The 22,376-nt window shown below is 44.5% G+C and overlaps 1 protein-coding gene across 4 annotated transcripts in view; it reads left to right on the top strand.

Moving 5' to 3' along the window:
- dnah7 (dynein, axonemal, heavy chain 7) overlaps positions 1-22,376 on the top strand; it is a 1,084,136-nt gene that overhangs the window by 607,226 nt on the left and 454,534 nt on the right. For all 4 annotated transcript variants that reach the window (XM_070875892.1, XM_070875893.1, XM_070875895.1 and 1 more), the window contains 2 exons: positions 2,531-2,750; positions 10,254-11,126. In XM_070875892.1, the coding sequence (XP_070731993.1) occupies positions 2,531-2,750; positions 10,254-11,126 (1,093 nt within the window). The remainder of the gene's footprint in view (positions 1-2,530; positions 2,751-10,253; positions 11,127-22,376) is intronic.

Raw genomic sequence — 22,376 nt, 5'->3', positions numbered from 1 at the left:
CTCTCTGGGTGAAGAAGTTTCTCCTCATCTCAGTCCTAAATGGTTTACCCCTTATCCTTGGACTGTGACCCCTGCTTCTGGACTTCCCCAACATTGGGAACATTCTTCCTGCATCTAACCTGTCTAAACCCATCAGAATTTTAAACATTTCTATGAGATCCCCTCTCATTCTTCTGAACTCCAGTGAATACAAGCCCAGTTGATCCAGTCTTTCTTGATATGTCAGTCCCGCCATCCCGGGAATCAGTCTGGTGAACCTTCGCTGCACTCCCTCAATAGCAAGAATGTCCTTCCTCAAGTTAGGAGACCAAAACTGTACACAATACTCCAGGTGTGGCCTCACCACGGCCCTGTACAACTGTAGTAACACCTCCCTGCCCCTGTACTCAAATCCCCTCGCTATGAAGGCCAACATGCCATTTGCTTTCTTAACCGCCTCTGTACCTGCATGCCAACCTTCAAATTTGCCATTGCAGGCCATTCTTGGCAGGAGCATGGCTGAGCCCTTGGCCAGTGATGGGTCTGAAAGGATACAAGATGCTAGTATCCTCATATGTTATCCTCTTTCTAACATGCACCTCATGCTTTCCTGCCCTCCCATCACCACAACTTCATCCGTTTGCCTTCGTCATTTCACACACCCCAAAAATGCAGCCTGCCCAGCCCAGTGGGTCAACAAGAAGAGGGAGAGGAGAGTGAAGAAAAAGAAGATTGATTTGACACTCCCAGTCACCAGCTCCTCAAGGTCAACCAGCAAAGACATTTGCAGTGTCCTCCATTGAAAGTCAGCAGCCTTCCACAGCCATGCTGCAGCTATTGGGATAGCACTGCGTGACATCACTAGCATAGGCAAAGGCACACACAAGACAGTCACTAAGAGAATGCATACGGGTGATGAGTTGATTTCTTGATGTTGTATTGAATGGATAGACGTATATAGGTGGTTTGGAACATTTGCTTTGTGGTGGCTTTTATTTCTGCATTGTAGCCAAGAGGACGTTGTGATGGTCAATAACATGGGGAAGGTAAGGTGTGGGGCTAATATTGAAAGGGGAATTGGGATTGTGGTCACCGGGACCACAGGCGGTTAATTCCATCCCGGCAAGAAAGGAGCTCTCTGGGATGCATCCTTCCATCTGATTCCTTCTTCAGCTTCCTCCTCTACAGCTTCCTTCTCTTCTGGTTCTTCCTCTTCTATGTCTTCCTCTTTCCTTTGCAAGTGGATGCTGTTAATGTGAAATGACAGCATAAAATGCTGGAAATACGCAGTTGGTTAGATAGCATCTCGACCTGAGAACTGTTTTTCTCTCCACGGATGTTGCGTGACCTGCTGAGTATTTGCAGCATGTTCTGTCTTCTCACTGGCCTTCCTGTTCCATCTGAGGCCTTGCAAGTGTCCAGCAGCACTCCTTACACACTTAAAAAAAACTTTTCCCGTTTATTGCAGCAAGCCACCACTTCAATAAAATTAAACAAAACAGTTTAAAGCCTTAAATCCAAACTTACCTGAACGATGTATGTGTCCCTCTAAGAGATGCAGACATCGCCACTGGATAACCTGACTTGCTTAGGACCCACTGCTCAGTGCAGCGCGAGGGTCGAAGTTCGTGCTTGTGACGTAAAGTTGGAGTTGCATGCCGCTATATGTCACAACGCTGCCGGTTTGTTGCTGATGGAACTGGCAGCGCAAAGGTGAGGACCAAAATGGCAGCTGCTGTGGGACCCACCTGCAGCTGTTGAAAGAGCGGCGGCCGCCTGTTTAGCGGCATTTAATGCGCTATGGAGTGGACTTAAAGCCACGTTATTTGATATTTGACAATGGTTAATAATGGAAGTAAATCTTGCTATTGAATTATGGTGGAAGTGAACACTGTGACAGTCTTATTTAATAACATTTAGGGATATTCATAAAATTGTAGCAGATGTTGTGAAATTAAGAATAGGAATTGTGATTATTCACGTCTACATGATCGTCCACAAGATAATGTTTTAGGTGTGTTGTAACATTCAAAATGCTGTAGGAAAAGCTATGTTCTGTAACAGGATCTATAGTAGTATGATTTCCTGTTTAGACCCTCTTTTACAGCAGCCTATAAACATATTGAATGTATAAATTTGAATTATATTTAGTAAATTGTATTAACAATTTTTTGATCAATTGCATTAATCAAGGCAACATTAAATCAGCACATAGCACTCAACTGTGACCATAGCAAAGCTTGACCTGACCTGTAGAAATCAATTGTAGAGAGGCAGGGAAATCATTTACTACTCCACTGATTGCTGATTTTGAGTTTCCATGTAGAAAGCTATTTCTGAGTATTTTCCGAAATATCCATATCTAACTAGGGCTACAGTATCACTTATTTATCGTCATAGTTGAAAATATCTGCAACTGAATCATAATGAGATTGCTGGCCCTTCTGGCTAGTAAATGTGTGCATTTGTCTGTTTATGAATAATAATACCTGTCTATCTGCTATTAAAATAATACTCTAATTTTGATTGCCTTTATTGTGGTTTTATTTAGGTTCTCTTTCCCACTGGAATTTGAAACTCTGACTTCACAGGTCATTCATGCCACTTTGATTATTTACAAGGAAGCAATGAAGAATCTCCTCCCAACACCGGCTAAGTCTCACTATCTGTTCAACTTGCGGGATTTTTCCCGTGTTATTCAGGGGGTGTGTCTTTCAACTCCAGCGACATCAGAAACTCCAGCTGTGATCAAGCGCCTCTGGGTTCATGAGGTGAAATCTTTATTTATGTGTTAGGGGGCTAGATCTGTTTATTAGTGATCTAATTTTCTGTGAAAATAATAAACGCTTGCTGGTAAGTTATTGGTGCTGCTATCTTGTTCTGGAAGAGAAAGAGTGGTGATTGTGAATGAATCTGTTGGCAGGTGTGTTTGTGTGTGTGTGTGATGCTTCACATGGATGAAGAGCTGTGAGATGTGTCTGAGGTGCGATGATGAAAGGTGGAATAGTGTGGGCTTTGTGAATGTTAGTGTGTAGTTAGATGGTGGATGAAGTGTGTTGAGGTTGTGATGCTGGTGGCGGTGCAGTTACTGAGAAGTGTGACTGTGCGATAGGCTCTTGACTTGCCTACTCGTGTAAATTCATAACATTTCTGTCATATATTCAACTGTCATTGTAATCCATATATAAACTGACCTAAGTTGTACACTGTGAGAACACTGACCACTAGGTGGTAAACATGTGGGAGACACTCCTAACCTGGACTTTCAGATATAAAAGGGGAAGCTCCGCCCACCTTCATCGCTTCAGTGCTGGAATAAAGGTTACTGGTCGCAGAGTGACCTTCTCTCAAGTATGGACATTTATACTATATAGTAAAGACATATCATTGGCGACGAGAAACTGGGATTTAAACCACGCGAGCATGGCCACTAGCAGCACAGACGAGAGGTACTGTGTTGATGATTGGGCCGATTTTATTGAGAGACTACAGCAAAGTTTCGTCACCAAGGAATGGCTGGGATAGGATTCGGCCGACTAACGCAGGGCTCATCTCCTGACAATTTGTGGATCCAGGACGTACTCCCTGATGAAGGACCTTCTAGCGCCAGAGAAGCTGGCGGACAAGACTTTTGAAGAGCTCAGTAAGTTGATCGGGGAACACTTTAAACCGGCAAGCAGCATGCACATGGTGAGACACCGGTTTTACACGCACCGGCGACGAGAAGGGCAAAGCGTTCCAGACTTCGTGGCAGACCTCCAGTGACTGGCGAGCCTTTGTAAGTTCCCAGATGCATGCAGAGCGGAGATGCTGCAAGACTTTTTTATTGAGAGCATCGGGCACGCTGGGGTTTTCAGGAAACTGATTGAGACCAAAGTCTTGACCCTGGAAACAGCGGCTTTGATGGACCAGACATTCATCTCAGGGGAGGAAGAGACCAGAATGATGTTTGACAAAAATCTTGGTTTAAATGCAGTAAATGGACAGGGAGTCAATATTGTTAACGCGGCACACAGTTCTCCAGGCAGACAAGGGCAATCGGACATGCCTGAGCATGTAGTTGAACCCAAAGGGGAAATTCAACACAGACAATGGCTAGCTGAACAGCGATTCATGCCATTGCAAGGGACAATGCGGCCAGTAATGGGGCCATCAACACCTATCAATGGTGCGTTTAAGGACAGTTACAGAGACAGTCAGAGACGATCGACTGGTAATGGATCTTTTGTTTCCAACAACGGCTCATGTTGGAGGTGTGGACGCAAACACCCAGCCAGAGCTTGCAGGTATCAGCAATATACCTGCAGAAATTGCAACATCAGCGGTCACTTGGCGAGTATGTGCAGGAAGCCTGCAGCCAGGTTGATGTACGAGGAGGACGGGCCCAATGTAAGCCCTATGAGGCCAAATGGACACTGGGGGAAATTGCTGGGAGCTGAAGTTCAGCGAGTTCATGTGGAGCACATATACAGTTCATACACCAGGACGCCACTGATAATGAAAGTGCTCCTCAAGTGCATCCCAGTATCAATGGAGCTAGACACGGGGGCCAGCCAGTCCCTGATGAGTATCAAACAGTTCGATAAGTTGTGGGCGTCCAAGGCCAGGAGCCCAAAATTATTGCCGATTGACGCACAGCTACGGGCATCCACAAAGGAGATCATTCCGGTGCTAGGCAGCGCCACGGTAGTCGTGACCCACTAAGATTCGGAGAACAGGTTGCCACTCTGGATTGTCCCGGGGGACGGTCCCGCACTGCTGGGGAGGAGTTGGCTTGCTGTCATGAACTGGTAATGGGGCGATGTCAATGCAATTTCTTCTGTGGAGCGAATATCATGCTCACAGGTCCTGGACAAATTTGACTAACTATTTCAACCTGGCATTGGCACTTTCATGGGGGCCAAGGTAGTGATTCACATAAACCCAGACGCCAGGCCAGTACACCACAAGGCCAGAGTGGTGCCGTACGTGATGCGGGAAAAGCTGGAAGGCGAATTGGACCGCCTGCTGAGGGAAGGCATCATCTCACCAGTCGAATTCAGTGACTGGGCGAGCCCGATTGTGCCGGTGCTCAAGGCGGATGGGTCGGTCAGGATATGTGGTGATTACAAGGCCACCATCAATCGGGTGTCACTCCAAGACCAGTACCCGCTACCGAGAGTGGAGGACCTCTTTGTGACGCTATCCGGTGGCAAACTTTTTTCAATATTGGACCTGACCTCAGCTTACATGACCCAGGAGCTGGCGAGTGAGTCGAAGAAGCTGACCACCATCACGACACACAAGGGGTTGTTTGAGTACAACAGATGTCCGTTCGGGATTCGCTCGGCTGCCTCGATCTTTCAACGAAACATGGAAAGTCTCCAAGTCGATTCCAAGGACGATGGTTTTTCAAGGCGACATCCTCATCACGGGTTGCAATACTGAAGAACACCTCCACAACCTGGAGGAGGTGCTACGCAGACTGGACCGGGTAGGTCTGCGACTTAAAAAGGTGAAGTGCATCTTCCTAGCTCCAGAGGTAGAATTCCTGGGGATGTGGGTAGCAGCATTGGTAATTAAACTTACCAATAGACAAATCTGCCACAAACACGTGAATCAAACAAAAAAGAGATTCAGCAACCCCATAGAAGAAGCAGAGGAAGAACACGATATAGAGTTCACTCCACCACAGGTGACCGAACACTGGAACATAAGAACATAAGAACATAAGAATTAGGAACAGGAGTAGGCCATCTAGCCCCTCGAGCCTGCTCCGCCATTCAACAAGATCATGGCTGATCTGGCCGTGGACTCAGCTCCACTTACCCGCCCACTCCCCATAACCCTTAATTCCCTTATTGGTTAAAAATCTATGTATCTGTGATTTGAATACATTCAATGAGCTAGCCTCAACTGCTTCCTTGGGCAGAGAATTCCACAGATTCACAACCTTCTGGCAGAAGAAATTCCTTCTCAACTCGGTTTTAAATTGGCTCCGCCGTATTTTGAGGCTGTGCCCCCTAGTTCTAGTCTCCCCGACCAGTGGAAACAACCTCTCTGCCTCTATCTTGTCTATCCCTTTCATTATTTTAAATGTTTCCATAAGATCACCCCTCATCCTTCTGAACTCCAACGAGTAAAGACCCAGTCTACTCAATCTAACACCCTCATCTCCGGAATCAGCCTAGTGAATCGTCTCTGTACCTCCTCCAACGCTAGTATATCCTTCCATAAGAAAGGTGACCAAAACTGCATGCAGTACTCCTGGTGCGGCCTCACCAATACCTTATACAGTTGCAGCAGGACCTCCCTGCTTTTGTACTCCATCCCTCTCGCAATGAAGGCCAACATTCCATTCGCCTTCCTGATTACCTGCTGCACCTGCAAACTAACTTTTTGGGATTCATGCACAAGGACCCCCCAGGTCCCTCTGCACTGCAGCATGTTGTAATTTCTCCCCATTCAAATAATATTCCATTTTACTGTTTTTTTTTTTTTCCCCCCAAGGTGGATGACCTCACACTTTCCGACATTGTATTCCATCTGCCAAACCTTAGCCCATTCGCTTAACCTATCTAAATCTCTTTGCAGCCTCTCTGTGTCCTCTACACAACCTGCTTTCCCACTAATCTTTGTGTCATCTGCAAATTTTATTACACGACACTCTGTCCCCTTTTCCAGGTCATCTATGTATATTGTAAACAGTTGTGGTCCCAGCACCGATCCCTGTGGCACACTACTAACCACCGATTTCCAACCCGAAAAGGACCCATTTATCCCGACTCTCTGCTTTCTGTTCGCCTGCCAATTCTCAATCCATGCTAATACATTTCCTCTGACTCCGCGTACCTCTATCTTCTGCAGTAACCTTTTGTGTGGCACCTTATCGAATGTCTTTTGGAAATCTAAATACACCACATCCATCGGTACACCTCTATCCACCATGCTCGTTATTTCCTCAAAGAATTCCAGTAAATTAGTTAAACATGATTTCCCCTTCATGAATCCATGTTGCGTCTGCTTGATTGCACTATTCCTATCTAGATGTCCCGCTATTTCTTCCTTAATGATAGTTTCAAGCATTTTCCCCACGACAGATGTTAAACTAACCGGCCTATAGTTCCCTGCCTTTTGTCTGCCCCCTTTTTTAAACAGAGGCGTTACATTAGCTGCTTTCCAATCCACTGGTACCTCCCCAGAGTCCAGAGACTTTTGGTAGATTATAACGAATGCATCTGCTATAACTTCCGCCATCTCTTTTAATACCCTGGGATGCATTTCATCAGGACCAGGGGACTTGTCTACCTTGAGTCCCATTAGCCTGTCCAGCACTACCCCCCTAGTGATAGTGATTATCTCAAGGTCCTCCCTTCCCACATTCCCATGACCAGCAATTTTTGGCATGGTTTTTGTGTCTTCCACTGTGAAGACCGAAGGAAAATAATTGTTTAAGGTCTCAGCCATTTCCACATTTCCCATTATTAAATCCCCCTTCTCATCTTCTAAGGGACCAACATTTACTTTAGTCACTCTTTTCCTTTTTATATATCGGTAAAAGCCAAGTGGAGGAGAGCCTAGTCACTGTTGACAGTCCGGACAGACCTGAGACACCGCAAACAGCAAACACTCAGGCCAACGCCCAACAACCGGAGCCCCAACTCAGACACTCTACAAGGGAGCGTAAACCACCAGAGAGACTTAACCTGTGATCCCACTAAGACTTTGGGGGGGAGGTGATATCATATATTCAACTGTCATTGTAATCCATATATAACCTGACCTAAATTGTATACTGTGAGAACACTGACTACTAGGTGGTAAACTTGTGGGAGACACTCCTAATCTGGACTTACAGATATAAAAGGGGAAGTTCCACCCACCTTCATCACTTCAGTGCTGGAATAAAGGTTACTGGTCATAGAATGACCTTCTCTCAAGTATGGGCCTCGTGTACATTTATACTATATTTCTTGCTGCACTGGAGCCATGTCCTGGGGATAGGGCTCCTGGCTGTGACATCCGCAGCGACCTCCTCCCACATCTGCTGCATTATTTGCTTCTGTGGCCTCCTTTCCCGCTGTGGTACAGGACATGCCTCCTCCTCTGTACCTCATTTACCAGGACCTCCAGTCCCACTTATGAGAACCCGTGCGTCCCTTGGTCCGTGAGTCATCCTGAAATGTGTCGCTAACTGTCGTTGACCATAGCCCAGGCTTTAACTTAGTTAATATAATGCGTACAATTATTTACCTGTTATATTTCACTTGCATTTTTTTAAATGGTTAGAGTTATTCTACCTTGCATAAAATTTCAGTTTTTGTTGTTGAAGTGTAATGGAATGTGATTCTAAGATCTGATTAGTTGCTAGTAAGAACATGATTGATAATGCCACATGATTATCACAGTGCACGCAGGAGACAATTTGAAATGCTATAATCATTCATTCATGCAGGCGCAAAATGGTTTATCCTTTCTTTCCTATTTGTTCCATTTTTCTGCTGCTCTTGATTTTGTATACTTTCTCAGATACACACTGATACACATGATCCAGTTGCTGCAACCATTCAAATGTCACAAAATAAGAAAGCAATGCAAAAATATGAATGTAAAGTTTCACTTGTCACTAGATTCTGGGGCCAAAATTGCCCCTTTCTATAAGGCCCGTGGCCGCCTCAAAGCGGCGGCTACAGGTTGGTGAAGACTGGCCGCCAATTCTTTATAAATGGCCCTTCCTCAGTTTTGGAGCGGTGTAGGGAACCGCTCCGCCCGTTTTCCCGTCGTGGCATGCACACACTGACCTCATACTGACTGGCGGCGACTCCTTCCCGAAATTGCCCACATGGGAAATTGCCCCTTTTGAAAATTGCCCCTGCAGGAGCCGGTCGGTGCCCCCGACAGTTTTGCTGTCGGTACCCTTTCTGTGGCTTGGTAGAGTGGCCCTTAAAGGGGAGGTGGTGCTGCCGGCCGCTCCATGCTTTTTTTTGTCGGCTGACTGCCAGGTCGGGTCGACAATTATGGACGCGGGTTCGGCCGGGCCGCCAACAAGCAACCTGGCACCCCCTCTTGGATGCCAGGCGGCTGGTCCGGCTGAAACCCTCTCTGGTGGCCCAGTGTTTGCCACTAAAGTGGCTGCAGAGTTCGCAGCGGCCCTCCCTTTTAACTGAAGGGGAGGGACGTTGTGACGCACCAGTGCGATGACATCATCAGTGCGGCGCTGATGATTTGTAACATTGGCCACTACGACCCGCCCCCACTTCCGCCCCACTAGTGACGGCCACTCTGCCCTGATGAGGAGGCTACTTCCACCTCTCTCCAAAAAAAGCACGAAGTGCTGAATTTCTCCGGTTTAACCGCCCTGTGCATTGGGGCAGCTGGAACACTTCAAGAGCGGTAGGTGCGACTCGTTTCAAGCACTGGGCAATTTCTGCCCCAGAAAGCAATGAGAATTTAAAAGAGAACAGATCAAATTATATTTGTATTTTTGGAGTCTGCAGTATATCAGTTTTTTGTTTCTTTGGATTTTTAAAATCCTCCTTATGTTGCCAATGTTTGTGCCACGCATTTAGTACTGCCATTAAAATTTAGGCCATAATTATTCCAAACATTTCTATTTACATCTTGTGGAGGAAGATTGAGGTAACAATGAAGAGATGCCTGGCAGGTGAGGGTGCAACAGAGTTGGATCTGAATATATAGGCAGAGGAGTATTTACCTGAATTGTAAAAAGAGCTGCCTTTATAGAATGCAATTCACTCGAGAGGATTTGACAGAGTTGTGCCTGGTCACCAACCAAAATTCATTATCGGCACATCGCTACCAATAGCTATCAAGGCCTTCACACCACAGCACTCAACGTTTATGCCTCAATCTCATTCCAATGTGCCACAATGGACATCAAAAATATGAGTTGAATTGCAATGCATAGATGCATTTCTTGATAGAGCAAGGACCTTTGTCACATTTCCCAGGACAGCCAGCAACAGTATGAAAGAGCATACCACCTTTATACAGGATTCCTCAAAGTCCGGGACATCATTGATGGTACCCAATTGCCCCTATAGGCCCCTGCACACAATAGCTGTCAATAGTCAACAGCTATGCCTGACTGGCTGCTGCATTTCCTACAAAAGCAACAGAGAATCAACTTCAAAAGTTATTTGTTGCTTGTAAAGTGTTTTAGGCTATCTTGAGGATATAAAAGGTGCTACATAAATGCAAGCCATTTGTTTTTCTTTTTATTGCTCTCACAATTATTCAAAATTAATTATAATTTCTTTGTGTCTGAAATGTAGGTTTTACGAGTCTATTATGATCGTTTGGTGGATGATGGAGATCGAGCTTGGCTTGTTGACTGTCTCAAAGAAGTGATGGAGAGTCAGATGGAGGAGAACTTTGATGAACTTTTCATACACCTTGGCATGAATAGTGATGGCAAAGTGATGGAAGATGAACTTCGCAGCCTTATGTTCTGTGATTTCAGTGACCCGAAAGGTGAAGACAAGGGCTATAGAGAAGTTTTTGATAACATAAATTTACGAAAAGTGATTGAGAGTAATTTGGAGGAGTTTAATAACCTTAGTAAAAAGCCTATGAATCTGGTTGTATTCAGATTTGCAATTGAGCACGTCTGTCGAATTTCCCGTATTCTAAAGCAGCCCCATAGCCATGCCCTTTTGGTGGGAGTTGGAGGCAGTGGGCGCCAATCACTAACCCGGCTTGCAACACATATGGCTGACTACATTCTGTTTCAAGTGGAAATTTCCAAGAGTTATGGCTCTAATGAATGGCGAGAAGATTTAAAACAAATATTCCGAAAAGCTACCGAAGCTGAGATGCAAGGCGTATTTTTATTTACCGACACTCAGATTAAACGGGAGTCATTTCTAGAAGACATCAGCAATTTATTGAATGCGGGGGAAGTGCCAAATCTCTTTCCTGTGGATGAGAAACAGGAGGTTTGTGAACGTATGCGTCTAATTGACCGTCAAAGAGATAGATCAAAGCAGACTGATGGGAGTCCATTGGCACTTTTCAACATGTTTATTGAGCGCTGTCGTAATCAGTTACATGTGGTTTTAGCAATGAGTCCAATTGGAGACGCATTCCGCAACAGGCTAAGGATGTTCCCAGCACTTGTCAACTGCTGTACCATAAACTGGTTTCAGGTAAATGTCTCAGTTAATATGTTTATTTGACCTAGGAACATGAGAACATATGAACAGGAGAAGGCCATTTAGCCTCTCGAGCCTGTTCTGCCTTCATTGAGATCATGGCAAATCTATGATCTAACTCCATATACCTACCTTTGCTCCATATCCCTTAATACCGTTGGTTAATAAAAATCTATCAATCTCAGATTTAAAATTAACAATTGACCTAGCATCAACTGCCATTTGCAGAAGAGAGTTCCAAACTTCTACCACCCTTTGCGTGTAGATGTGTCTCTTCACATCCCTCTTGAAAAGCCTGACTCTAACCTTTAGGCTGTCTTCTAGTCCTAGACTCCCCAACCAGCGGAAATAATTTCTCTCTATCTACCCTATCAGTTCCCCTTAATATCATGAAAACTTCGATCATATCACCCCTTAACCATCTAAATTCCAGGAATAAAACCCTAGTTTGTGAAATCTCTCGCAATTTAACCCTTGGAGTCCAGATATCATTCAGGTAAATCTACGCTGCAGTCCCTCAAAGGCCAATATGCCTTTCCTAAAATGTGGTGCCAGAACTGAAAACAGTACTCCAGGTGCAGTCTATGGCTTTCTAGCATAACTTCTACCCCTTTGTATTCCAGTTCTCTAGATATAAAGCCCAGCATCCCATTAGCATATTTGATGATGATCTGTACCTGTCCATGACTTTTTAATGATCTATCTACATGAACCCGGAAGTCTCTTTGGACCTCCACTATTTCTAGCTTATCACCATTTAGAAAGTACTCTGATCTATCCTTTTTAGGTTCCAGGTGGGTGACCTCACACTTGCCTATATTGAAATCAATTTGCCATAGTTTAGCCCATTCAATTAATCTATTAATATCTCTTTGTAATTTTATGCTTTCATCTACACTGCTTACAATGCAAATTTACATTGGCAAATTTGGATATGTGGTTCTCTATTCCATCATCTAGGCTGTTAATAAATATGCTGAATAGTTGAGACCCCAACCCATCCCTGTAGGACAACCTGCCAATTCAAGTACTTGCCCATTATGCCTACTCTCTGGATCCGAAATTGCCCCTTTCCTTAAGGCCCCTTAACACCGGAAAGTGGCGACCACGCTGCGGAGTGCAATGGCTGCCGACTTTTCGTGTAATGGCTACCATTATCAAAATTCCGCTCTTGTGTTATTCCGGCGGTGCCCCACTCCCCCTTACCGCTCTGTTGCTGCTGATCCATCCTAAGTGCGTCATCACAGTGTGCACCGCTGATCTATCCCCTTAACGGTGAAATTCCGCCGTGAAAATATTCGGCCCGCTCAGCGGTGCCAAAACAAGTTTTTTCGCAGTGGTCCAGTGAGGCTGTGGCTTTCTACAATGGCGGTGCGGCTCTCCTTAAAGGGGGAGGACCTATTGCTGCTGCCGCCATTTTTTTTGTCAGCTGACTGCCTGTCAGTCCGACAATTATGCCCCCGGTTTTGGCCGGGCCGCCAACAGGCAGCCTGGCAACCCCTCGTGGGTGCCAGGCCACTGGCCCAGCCGAAACGATTCCTGGTGGCCCAGTGGACCAAAGTTTGAAGATCGCGCCAGCTGTCCCCTTTAAGTGAATGGGAGAGCCATGGTAACGCGCTGCCATGATGACGTCATTGCGGCGGCCACTTTGCACCCCCCCAATTTCCGCCCCTCAAGTGTTGTCTCCACCGCATATCCGCCCCCATTAAGAACGACTTCCGGATCTGAGTGAAAAAAATCCAAAGAGCAGAATTTCGTTCAAGAGGCGACCTCAATCATCATGGCAGTGAAAACCCTCAAAACGGGTTGCATGCGCCCCGTTTTGGGTGGGGGGGGTGCAATTTCGGCCCCTGTCTCCTGCTGCTCAGCCAATTTCCTAAGCAGGTCAATAATTTGCCTTCAATTCCAAGAGCTTCAACTTTAGTTAACAGTCTCTTATGAGGGACTTCATTGAATGCCTTTTGGAATCCATATAAACAACATCCATAGACTTCCCCTGTCCACTTCTTTAGTCACCTCTTCAAAAAATTCAATCAGGCTTGTCAGGCGTGTCCTACGCTTTACAAATCCATGCTGGTTCTCTCTGATCGGTTAAAAATGTTCAACATGTTCAGCCACTCTATTCTTAATTATAGACTTAATTATATAATTTTGTCACAACAGATGTTAGGCTAACTGGTCAATAATTCCCTGGTTTCCCTTTCTTAAATAGTGGACTTTTTTTACACAGTGAGTGGTTAGGATCTGGAATGTACTGCCTGAAAGGGTGGTGGAGGCAGACTCAATCACAGCTTTCAAAAGGGAGTTGGATAAGTACCTGAAAGAAAATATTTTGCAGGGCTACTGGCAAAGGACGGGGGAGAGGGACTACATGCTTGTCTAATCTCTGGATTTATGTATTCTGCTGCTTCACAGCTGCCGCCAAGGGGTCTATACACAACTCCCACCACTGTCTTATATCCTTTTCTGTTTCTTCATTCTACCCATAAAGTCTCCACTGCCTGCTTATCTCTCGTCATATCCTCTCTTATTATTGAAGTAATTTCATCCTTAATCATCAAGGCTACTTCTCCCCAATGGCCCCGCTAAACTGCACGCATGGTCACGCACTTATCTGCAAGGTCCCGTGTAGGCTGCTCACTGGCTTTTACATTATAAATACCATGCATGTGCAAAAATTTAAAGGGACTGCACATTAAAAGAAACAGGCCACACAGAACAGCACAGCTACAGGGAACATTGACCCTCCCCCTCTACCAGTTTCCCTATTCTTTCTGTCGACCTTATAACCTGGTATATTCAGTTTGCAGTCCTGACCATCTTGCATCGAAATAAAGTAAATGAGTTGACGGCACAAATCATTACAAATGGGTATGATTTGGTGGCCATTACAGAAACGTGGTTGCAGGGTGGCCAAGACTGGGAATTAAACATACAGGGGTATCTGACGATTCGGAAAGATAGACAAGAAGGGAAAGGAGGTGGGGTAGCTCTGTTAATAAAGGATGATATCAGGGCAGTTGTGAGAGACGATATTGGCTCGAATGAACAAAATGTTGAATCATTGTGGGTGGAGATTAGAGATAGTAAGGGGAAAAAGTCACTGGTGGGTGTAGTTTATAGGCCCCCAAATAATAACTTCACGGTAGGGAGGGCAATAATCAACGGAATAATGGAGGCATGTGAAAAAGGAATGGCAGTAATCATGGGGGACTTTAACCTACATATCGATTGGTCAAATCAAATCGCACGGGGTAGCCTGGAGGAGGAATTCATAGAATGCATACGGGATTGTTTCTTAGAACAGTATGTTACAGAACCTACAAGGGAGCAAGCTATCTCAGATCTGGTCCTGTGTAACGAGGCAGGAATAATAAACGATCTCCTAGTAAAAGATCCTCTCGGAATGAGTGATCACAGTATGGTTGAATTTGTAATACAGATTGAGGATGAGGAAGTAGTGTCTCAAACGAGCGTACTATGCTTAAACAAAGGGGATTACAGTGGGATGAGGGCAGAGTTGGCTAAAGTAGACTGGAAACACAGACTAAACGGTGGCACAATTGAGGAACGGTGGAGGACTTTTAAGGAGCTCTTTCATAGTGCTCAACAAAAATATATTCCAGTGAAAAAGAAGGGCGGTAAGAGAAGGGATAACCAGCCGTGGATAACCAAGGAAATAAAGGAGAGTATCAAATTAAAAACCAATGCGTATAAGGTGGCCAAGGTTAGTGGGAAACTAGAAGATTGGGAACATTTTAAATGACAACAAAGAATGACTAAGAAAGCAATCAAGAAAGGAAAGATAGATTACGAAGGTAAACTTGCGCAAAACATAAAAACGGATAGTAAAAGCTTTTACAGATGTATAAAACGGAAAAGAGTGACTAAAGTAAATGTTGGTCCCTTAGAAGATGAGAAGGGGTATTTAATAATGGGAAATGTGGAAATGGCTGAGACCTTAAACAATTATTTTGCTTCGGTCTTCACAGTGGAAGACACAAAAACCATGCCAAAAATTGCTGGTCACAGGAATGTGGGAAGGGAGGACCTTGAGACAATCACTATCACTAGGGGGGTAGTGCTGGACAGGCTAATGGGACTCAAGGTAGACAAGTCCCCTGGTCCTGATGAAATGCATCCCAGGGTATTAAAAGAGATGGCGGAAGTTATAGCAGATGCATTCGTTATAATCTACCAAAAGTCTCTGGACTCTGGGGAGGTACCAGCGGATTGGAAAACAGCTAATGTAACGCCTCTGTTTAAAAAAGGGAGCAGACAAAAGGCAGGTAACTATAGGCCAGTTAGTTTAACATCTGTAGTGGGGAAAATGCTTGAAACTATCATTAAAGAAGAAATAGTGGGACATCTAAATAGGAATAGTGCAATCAAGCAGACGCAGCATGGATTCATGAAGGGGAAATCATGTTTAACTAATTTACTGGAATTCTTTGTGGATATAACAAGCATGGTGGATAGAGGTGTACCGATGGATGTGGTGTATTTAGATTTCCAAAAGGCATTCGATAAGGTGCCACACAAAAGGTTACTGCAGAAGATAAGGGTATGCGGAGTCAGAGGAAATGTATTAGCATGGATAGAGAATTGGCTGGCGAACAGAAAGCAGAGAGTCGGGATAAATGGGTCCCTTTCGGGTTGGAAATCGGTGGTTAGTGGTGTGCCACAGGGATCGGTGCTGGGACCACAACTGTTTACAATATACATAGATGACCTGGAAGAGGGGACGGAGTGTAGTGTAACAAGATTTGCAGATGACACAAAGATTAATGGGAAAGCGGGTTGTGTGGAGGACACAGAAAGGCTGCAAAGAGATTTAGATAGGTTAAGCGAATGGGCTAAGGTTTGGCAGATGGAATACAATATTGGAAAGTGTGAGGTCATCCACCTTGGAAAAAAAAACAGTAAAAGGGAATATTATTTGAATGGGGAGAAATTACAACATGCTGCGGTGCAGAGGGACCTGGGGTTCCTTGTGCATGAATCCCAAAAAGTTAGTTTGCAGGTGCAGCAGGTAATCAGGAAGGCGAATGGAATGTTGGCCTTCATTGCGAGAGGGATGGAGTTCAAAAGCAGGGAGGTCCTTCTGCAACTGTATAGGGTATTGGTGAGGCCGCACCAGGAGTACTGCGTGCAGTTTTGGTCACCTTACTTAAGGAAGGATATACTAGCTTTCGAGGGGGTACAGAGACGATTCACGAGGCTGATTCCAGAGATGAGGGGTTACCTTATGATGATAGATTGAGTAGACTGGGTCTTTACTCGTTGGAGTTCAGAAGGATGAGGGGGGATCTTATAGAAACATTTAAAATAATGAAAGGGATAGACAAGATAGAAGCAGAGAGGTTGTTTCCACTGGTCGGGGAGACTAGAACTAGGGGACACAACCTCAAAATACGGGGGAGCCAATTTAAAACCGAGTTGAGAAGGAATTTCTTCTCCCAGAGGGTTGTGAATCTGTGGAATTCTCTGCCCAAGGAAGCAGTTGAGGCTAGCTCATTGAATGTATTCAAGTCACAGATAGATAGATTTTTAACCAATAAGGGAATTAAGGGTTACGGGGAGCGGGCGGGTAAGTGGAGCTGATTCCACGGCCAGATCAGCCATGATCTTGTTGAATGGCAGAGCAGGCTCGAGGGGCTAGATGGCCTACTCCTGTTCCTAATTCTTATGTTCTTATGTTCTTATGTTTGCAGCCATGTCTCAGTAATGGCTACCATGTCGTTCAAGTTGAATTTGTGCCTGCATTGTATTTTTTAGAGAACGCTTATTTGGGCCACATACTCTAACCTGTCCTTTTGCTCTAATGTTTTTTTTCTCACATTTGTTGTTTCTTTCTCCTAATTTATTTACTTTACATCTTTTAGTTTTCTCTTTATCTATAGTGCCCAAAGCACAATTTCTGACTATTGCTCTACTCTCTTCCCTTTAGTTTGTTTTAGAATGATTATTTATACTATGCCCTCCCCATCCCCCATGTACTAGTTAAAAGTCCTTGTGACCACCCTATTCATCCTTTCTAGCCTGGTTCTGCTGGAGCCTGTCCTAATGGTACAGTTGCTTCCTGTCCCAGTATTGGTGCCAGTGTCCCATGAAATGGAAGCCCTCTTTCCCACACCACTCCTTCCATCATGTGTTCACTTCCTTAATCTACTTATCCCTATGCTAATTTTCACGTGGCTCAGGGATTAATCCATCGATTATAACCTTTGAGGTCCTGTTTTTTAATTTAGCTCCTAGCTCCTGGTACTCTCTTGCCTCATTTTGCCTCCTAACATGGACCACATCGACTGGATCCTCCTCCTCCCTCTCCAATGTCCTTTCAAGCTGGTCTGAGATGTCCCTCACCCTGGTACCAGATAGGTCTGAAGCAACCTGTCCAGATACTCCTTCCCTTTCCTTTCATGTCAGAGTGTCTCCAATTCATACTCAGCTCGATGACTCTGACTCTGAGCTGGAGTGATTCGAGGCGGAGACATCTACTGCAGACATGTTTGCTCAGGACAGTCTTGCGGTTGACAAACTTCCACACATTGCAGTCCAGACACACAACCTGCTCTGCCATATCTTAGTATTTATTTATTTATGGATAATTACCTTTTAGTCTGTTTAATAATTTTTTTATACACTAACTTGCACTAAGCATTAAAACACTGAACAGACCGTCCCATTTGTTTTCTCTTAACAATGGCCTAGAAATTGCATTCCAAGGCATGCCTCCGGAGTACGCCTCCAACCCGTGAAACATTTATGAATTTACCTCTAGGCGCCCAGGCTACGAAGAGTTGCAGTCTCAAGGTGGATGGCAGCGTAGTGGCCCACGGATCCCAGGGACACAGGCGGTTCGGAAGCGTCCCTGGTATCACTTGGGCCTGGTCCTCCAATGGCAAAGGAGGATTTTGTTGCAATAGTTTACAAAGCGAATCGCCTAATGATATGCAATGGAATCCCCAAATAATTATACTATGTGCAGAATTCTATTAATTATCAATGTACTTATTTGTAATTTTATTCATTAGTCCCTTCGTTGCATCAACCTCAACAGATATTTAATTTTTTGATAAATAATTTTAAACATCTTATCCAGACCAATATTTGCATAAATTCATTTAAAGAGTATGGGGGAGAAATTCGGTCATGTCTCTGTTGTGGCGTTAATCCAGGCGGTACGGTACTATTAGCACCTTGAAAAAGTTTGTGCCTCCCACCCAAAAATTCGTCAGAATCGGTCGAAGAGCTGACAGGGTCGATAAATCTGGCGTTATACACCAGAGCTGGGGGCGGGGGGAGTGGGAACGATAACAAAAGTTTGGTCGGTACATGTTGCGGACCCATTGCGCATGTGCGGAACTCCTAATCAGATCCCGGGAAAAAACGAATCTTAAAAGTGCAGTATAGTAATGTATCCATTAAAGTTTTCAAAATCACTTGTTTTCAACCTGTACTGTTATGTGTGTCTGCCGCTGCAAACTCGGAGGCTCACCACCGTGCTGTGTGTAAACGTTGCACTGACTGTGACCTCCGAGGGAAGCGCTTCCTCATCCCTTTAAGTAGCCACCAGTTAACGACTCTGCAAGCCTGGACCAACTGTTTTTCCAGACATCGTCATTGGCAGTCACTAAATGAGGTGGCCGCACCTAATTTACCAACCGGGGCGTAAGTGTGAGCATTGCACCAGGACTTACTTCAGGAATTTACTAATCATCAGCAGCCAGGCACGATTGGCTTGTGCCCCTGGTGAGCCTCTAATTAACTTCCCGTCAGGGCTCTAAAAGCTGTGCGCCTTGTCGATAACCTCTTACTCTCCCATAGCTGTTAACGTATATGATGTAATTGGCAATACGGAGACATGGCTCCAGAGTGACCAAGGCTGGGAACTCAACATCCAGGAATTTTCAATATTCAGGAAGGATAGACAGAAAGAAAAAGGAGGTGGGATAGCGTTGCTGGTTAAAGAGGAGATTAACGCAATAGTACGGAAGGACATTAGCTTGGATGATGTGGAAACTGTATGGGTAGAACTGCGGAACACCGAAGGGCAGAAAACGCTAGTGGGAGTTGTGTACAGACCACCAAACAGTACTAGTGAGGTTGGGGATGGCATCAAACAGGAAATTAGGGATGCATGCAATAAATGTATAGCAGTTATCATGGGTGACTTTAATCTACATAGAGATTGGGCTAACCAAACTGGTAGCAAAACAGTGGAGGAGGATTTCCTGGAGGGTATAAGGGATGGTTTTCTCGACCAATATGTCGAGGAATCAACTAGAGAGCTGGCCATCCTGGACTGGGTGTTGTGTAATGAGAAAGGATTAATTAGCAATCTTGTTGAGCGAGGCCCCTTGGGGAAGAGTGACTATAATAGGATAGGATTCTTCATTAAGATGGAGAGTGACACAGTTAATTCAGAGACTAGGGTCCTGAACTTAAAGAAAGGTAACTTCGATGGTATGAGACGTGAATTGGCTAGGATAGACTGGTGAATGATACTTAAAGGGTTGACGGTGGATAGGCAATGGCAGACATTTAAAGATCACATGGATGAACTTTAACAATTGTACATCCCTGTCTGGCATAAAAATAAAACTGGGAAGGTGGCTCAACCGTTGCTAACACGGGAAATTAAGGATAGTGTTAAATCCAAGGAAGAGGCATATCAATTAGCCAGAAAAAACAGCAAACCTGAGGACTGGGAGAAATTTAGAATTCAGCAGAGGAGGACAAAGGGTTTAATTAGGAGGGGGAAAATAAAGTATGAGAGTAAGCTTGCAGGGAACATAAAAACTGACTGCAAATGCTTGTACTTTGGTTCTGTCTTCACTAAGGAAGACACAAATAACCTTCCAGAAATACTAGGGGACCGAGGGTCGAGTGAGAAGGAGGAACTGAAGGAAATCCTTATTAGGTGGGAAATTGTGTTCGGGAAATTGATGGGATTGAAGGCTGATAAATTCCCAGGGCCTGATAGTCTGCATCCCAGAATACTTAAGGAAGTGGCCCTGGAAATAGTGGATGCATTGGTGGTAATTTTCCAACATTCTATAGACTCTGGATCAGCTCCTATGGATTGGAGGGTAGCTAATGTAACCCCACTTTTTAAAAAAGGAGGGAGACAGAAAATAGGGAATTATAGACCGGTTAGCCTGACATCGGTAGTGGAGAAAATGTTGGAATCAATTATTAAAGATGTAATAGCAGCGCATTTGAAAAGCAGCGACAGGATTGGTCCAAGTCAGCATGGATTTATGAAAGGGAAATCATGCTTGACAAATCTTCTAGAATTATTTGAGGATGTAATCAGTGGATGTTTGTATTTGGACTTTCAGAAGGCTTTTGACAAGGTCCCACACAAGAGATTAGTGTGCAAACATAAAGCACATGGTATTGGGGGTAATGTATTGACGTGAAGAGAAAACTGGTTGGCAGAGAGGAAGCAAAGAGTAGGAATAAACGGGTCCTTTTCAGAATGGCAGGTAGTGACTAGTGGGGTACTGCAAGGTTCAGTGCTGGGGCCCCAGCTATTTACAATATACATTAATGATTTAGATGAAGAAATTGAATGTAATATCTCCAAGTTTGCAGATGACATGAAACTGGATGGAAGTGTGAGCTGTGAGGAGAATGCTAAAAGGCTGCAGGCTAACTTGGACAGGTTAGATGAGTGGGCAGATGCAGTATAATGTAGATAAATGTGATGTTATCCACTTTGGTGGCAAAAACAGGAAGGCAGAATATTATCTGAATAGTGACAGATTCGGAAAAGGGAAGGTGCATCGAGACCTGGGTGTCATGGTACATCAGTCATTGAAAGTTGGCATGCAGGTATAGCAGGCAGTGAAGAAGGCAAATGGCATGTTGGCCTTCATAGCTAGAGGATTTGAGTATAGGAGCGGTTGTACAGGGTCTTGGTGAGGCCACACCTTGAATATTGTGTACAGTTTTGGTCTCCTAATCTGAGGAAAGACATTCTTGCTATTGAGGGAGTGCAGCGAAGGTTCACCAGACTGGTTCCCGGGATGGCAGGACTGACATATGGATCAACTAGGCTTATATTCACTGGAATTTAGAAGAATGAGAGGGGATCTCATAGAAACATACAAAATTCTGACGCGATTGGACAGGTTAGATGCAGGAAGAATTTTCCCGATGTTGGGGGAAGTCCAGAACCAGGGGTCACAGTCTAAGGGTAAGGGATAAGCCATTTAGGACTGAGATGAGGAGAAACTTCTTCATTCAGAGAATTGTGAACCTGTGGAATTCTCTACCACAGAAAGTTGTTGAGGCCAGTTCGTTAGATATATTCAAAAGGGAGTTAGATGTGGCCCTTATGACTAAAGGGATCAAGGGATATGGAGAAAAAGCATGAATGGGGTACTGAAGTTGCATGATCAGCCATGATCATATTAAATGGTGGTGCAGGCTCGAAGGGTCAAATGGCCTACTCCTGCACCTATTTTCTATGTTTCGATGTCTATGTTAATGCTCCCTCTGGCCACTAACTGCGATGTTAGACAACCGAAAATCCAGCCATATGTATATAATTTTGGATTTTTAAATGTTTTATTTAAGCCATATTTAACCCTTACACTGATGAAAGCAGGCCCTATGCCTGCTTTTACCAGCCGTAAGTGTTGCGTGGCCAATTGCTGGGCAGTTGTTGGGCAAATAGTGCAACTCTGTGCCAGCAATACTCATTTTTGAGTTGGTTCGAATGATCTGTCAAAGTGTACCTTGACAGATCGCAATTTCAGGATTTCACATGTGGAAATCCAGAACTTCTGGAGTCTTTTAGAGGAATACGACGGCGTACTCTGAGAGTATGCTGTCGAAGACGCTGCAATTTCAGGGTCATTAAATAGATTCCTATCCCTTCTTGGAAATACTTAAATTTTGCTTTGTACTAGGAGTTGTACATTAGGTTTGAGACTACCTTATTGTGATGGTCTCACACATTGGGCATGATTTTAACTCTTACCACTGGGTCCAAAACGGGTGATAGTGAATTGGCTACCTATTTTACACTTCGCCCAATTTTCTTTTCCATTGGCAACTGTTGTTATCATTATCTCAAGATTTCCAAGTAGAGAGAAAGCTGTTTAAGCAAATAAGAGAGACTGCAGGAATTTGTGATGCAATAATCATGGACATTTTCAGTGTGTCAGAGGTAATGTGGACTGACCGGAACAATCAATGGAATGAAACAAACATTTTCATAAACATAAT

Source organism: Pristiophorus japonicus, chromosome 3 (genome assembly GCF_044704955.1).
Source record: "Pristiophorus japonicus isolate sPriJap1 chromosome 3, sPriJap1.hap1, whole genome shotgun sequence".
Classification (NCBI taxonomy): Eukaryota; Metazoa; Chordata; class Chondrichthyes; family Pristiophoridae; genus Pristiophorus; species Pristiophorus japonicus.
Note: the sequence above shows the minus strand (reverse complement) of the source record. Positions and strands in the feature narration are given on the sequence as shown.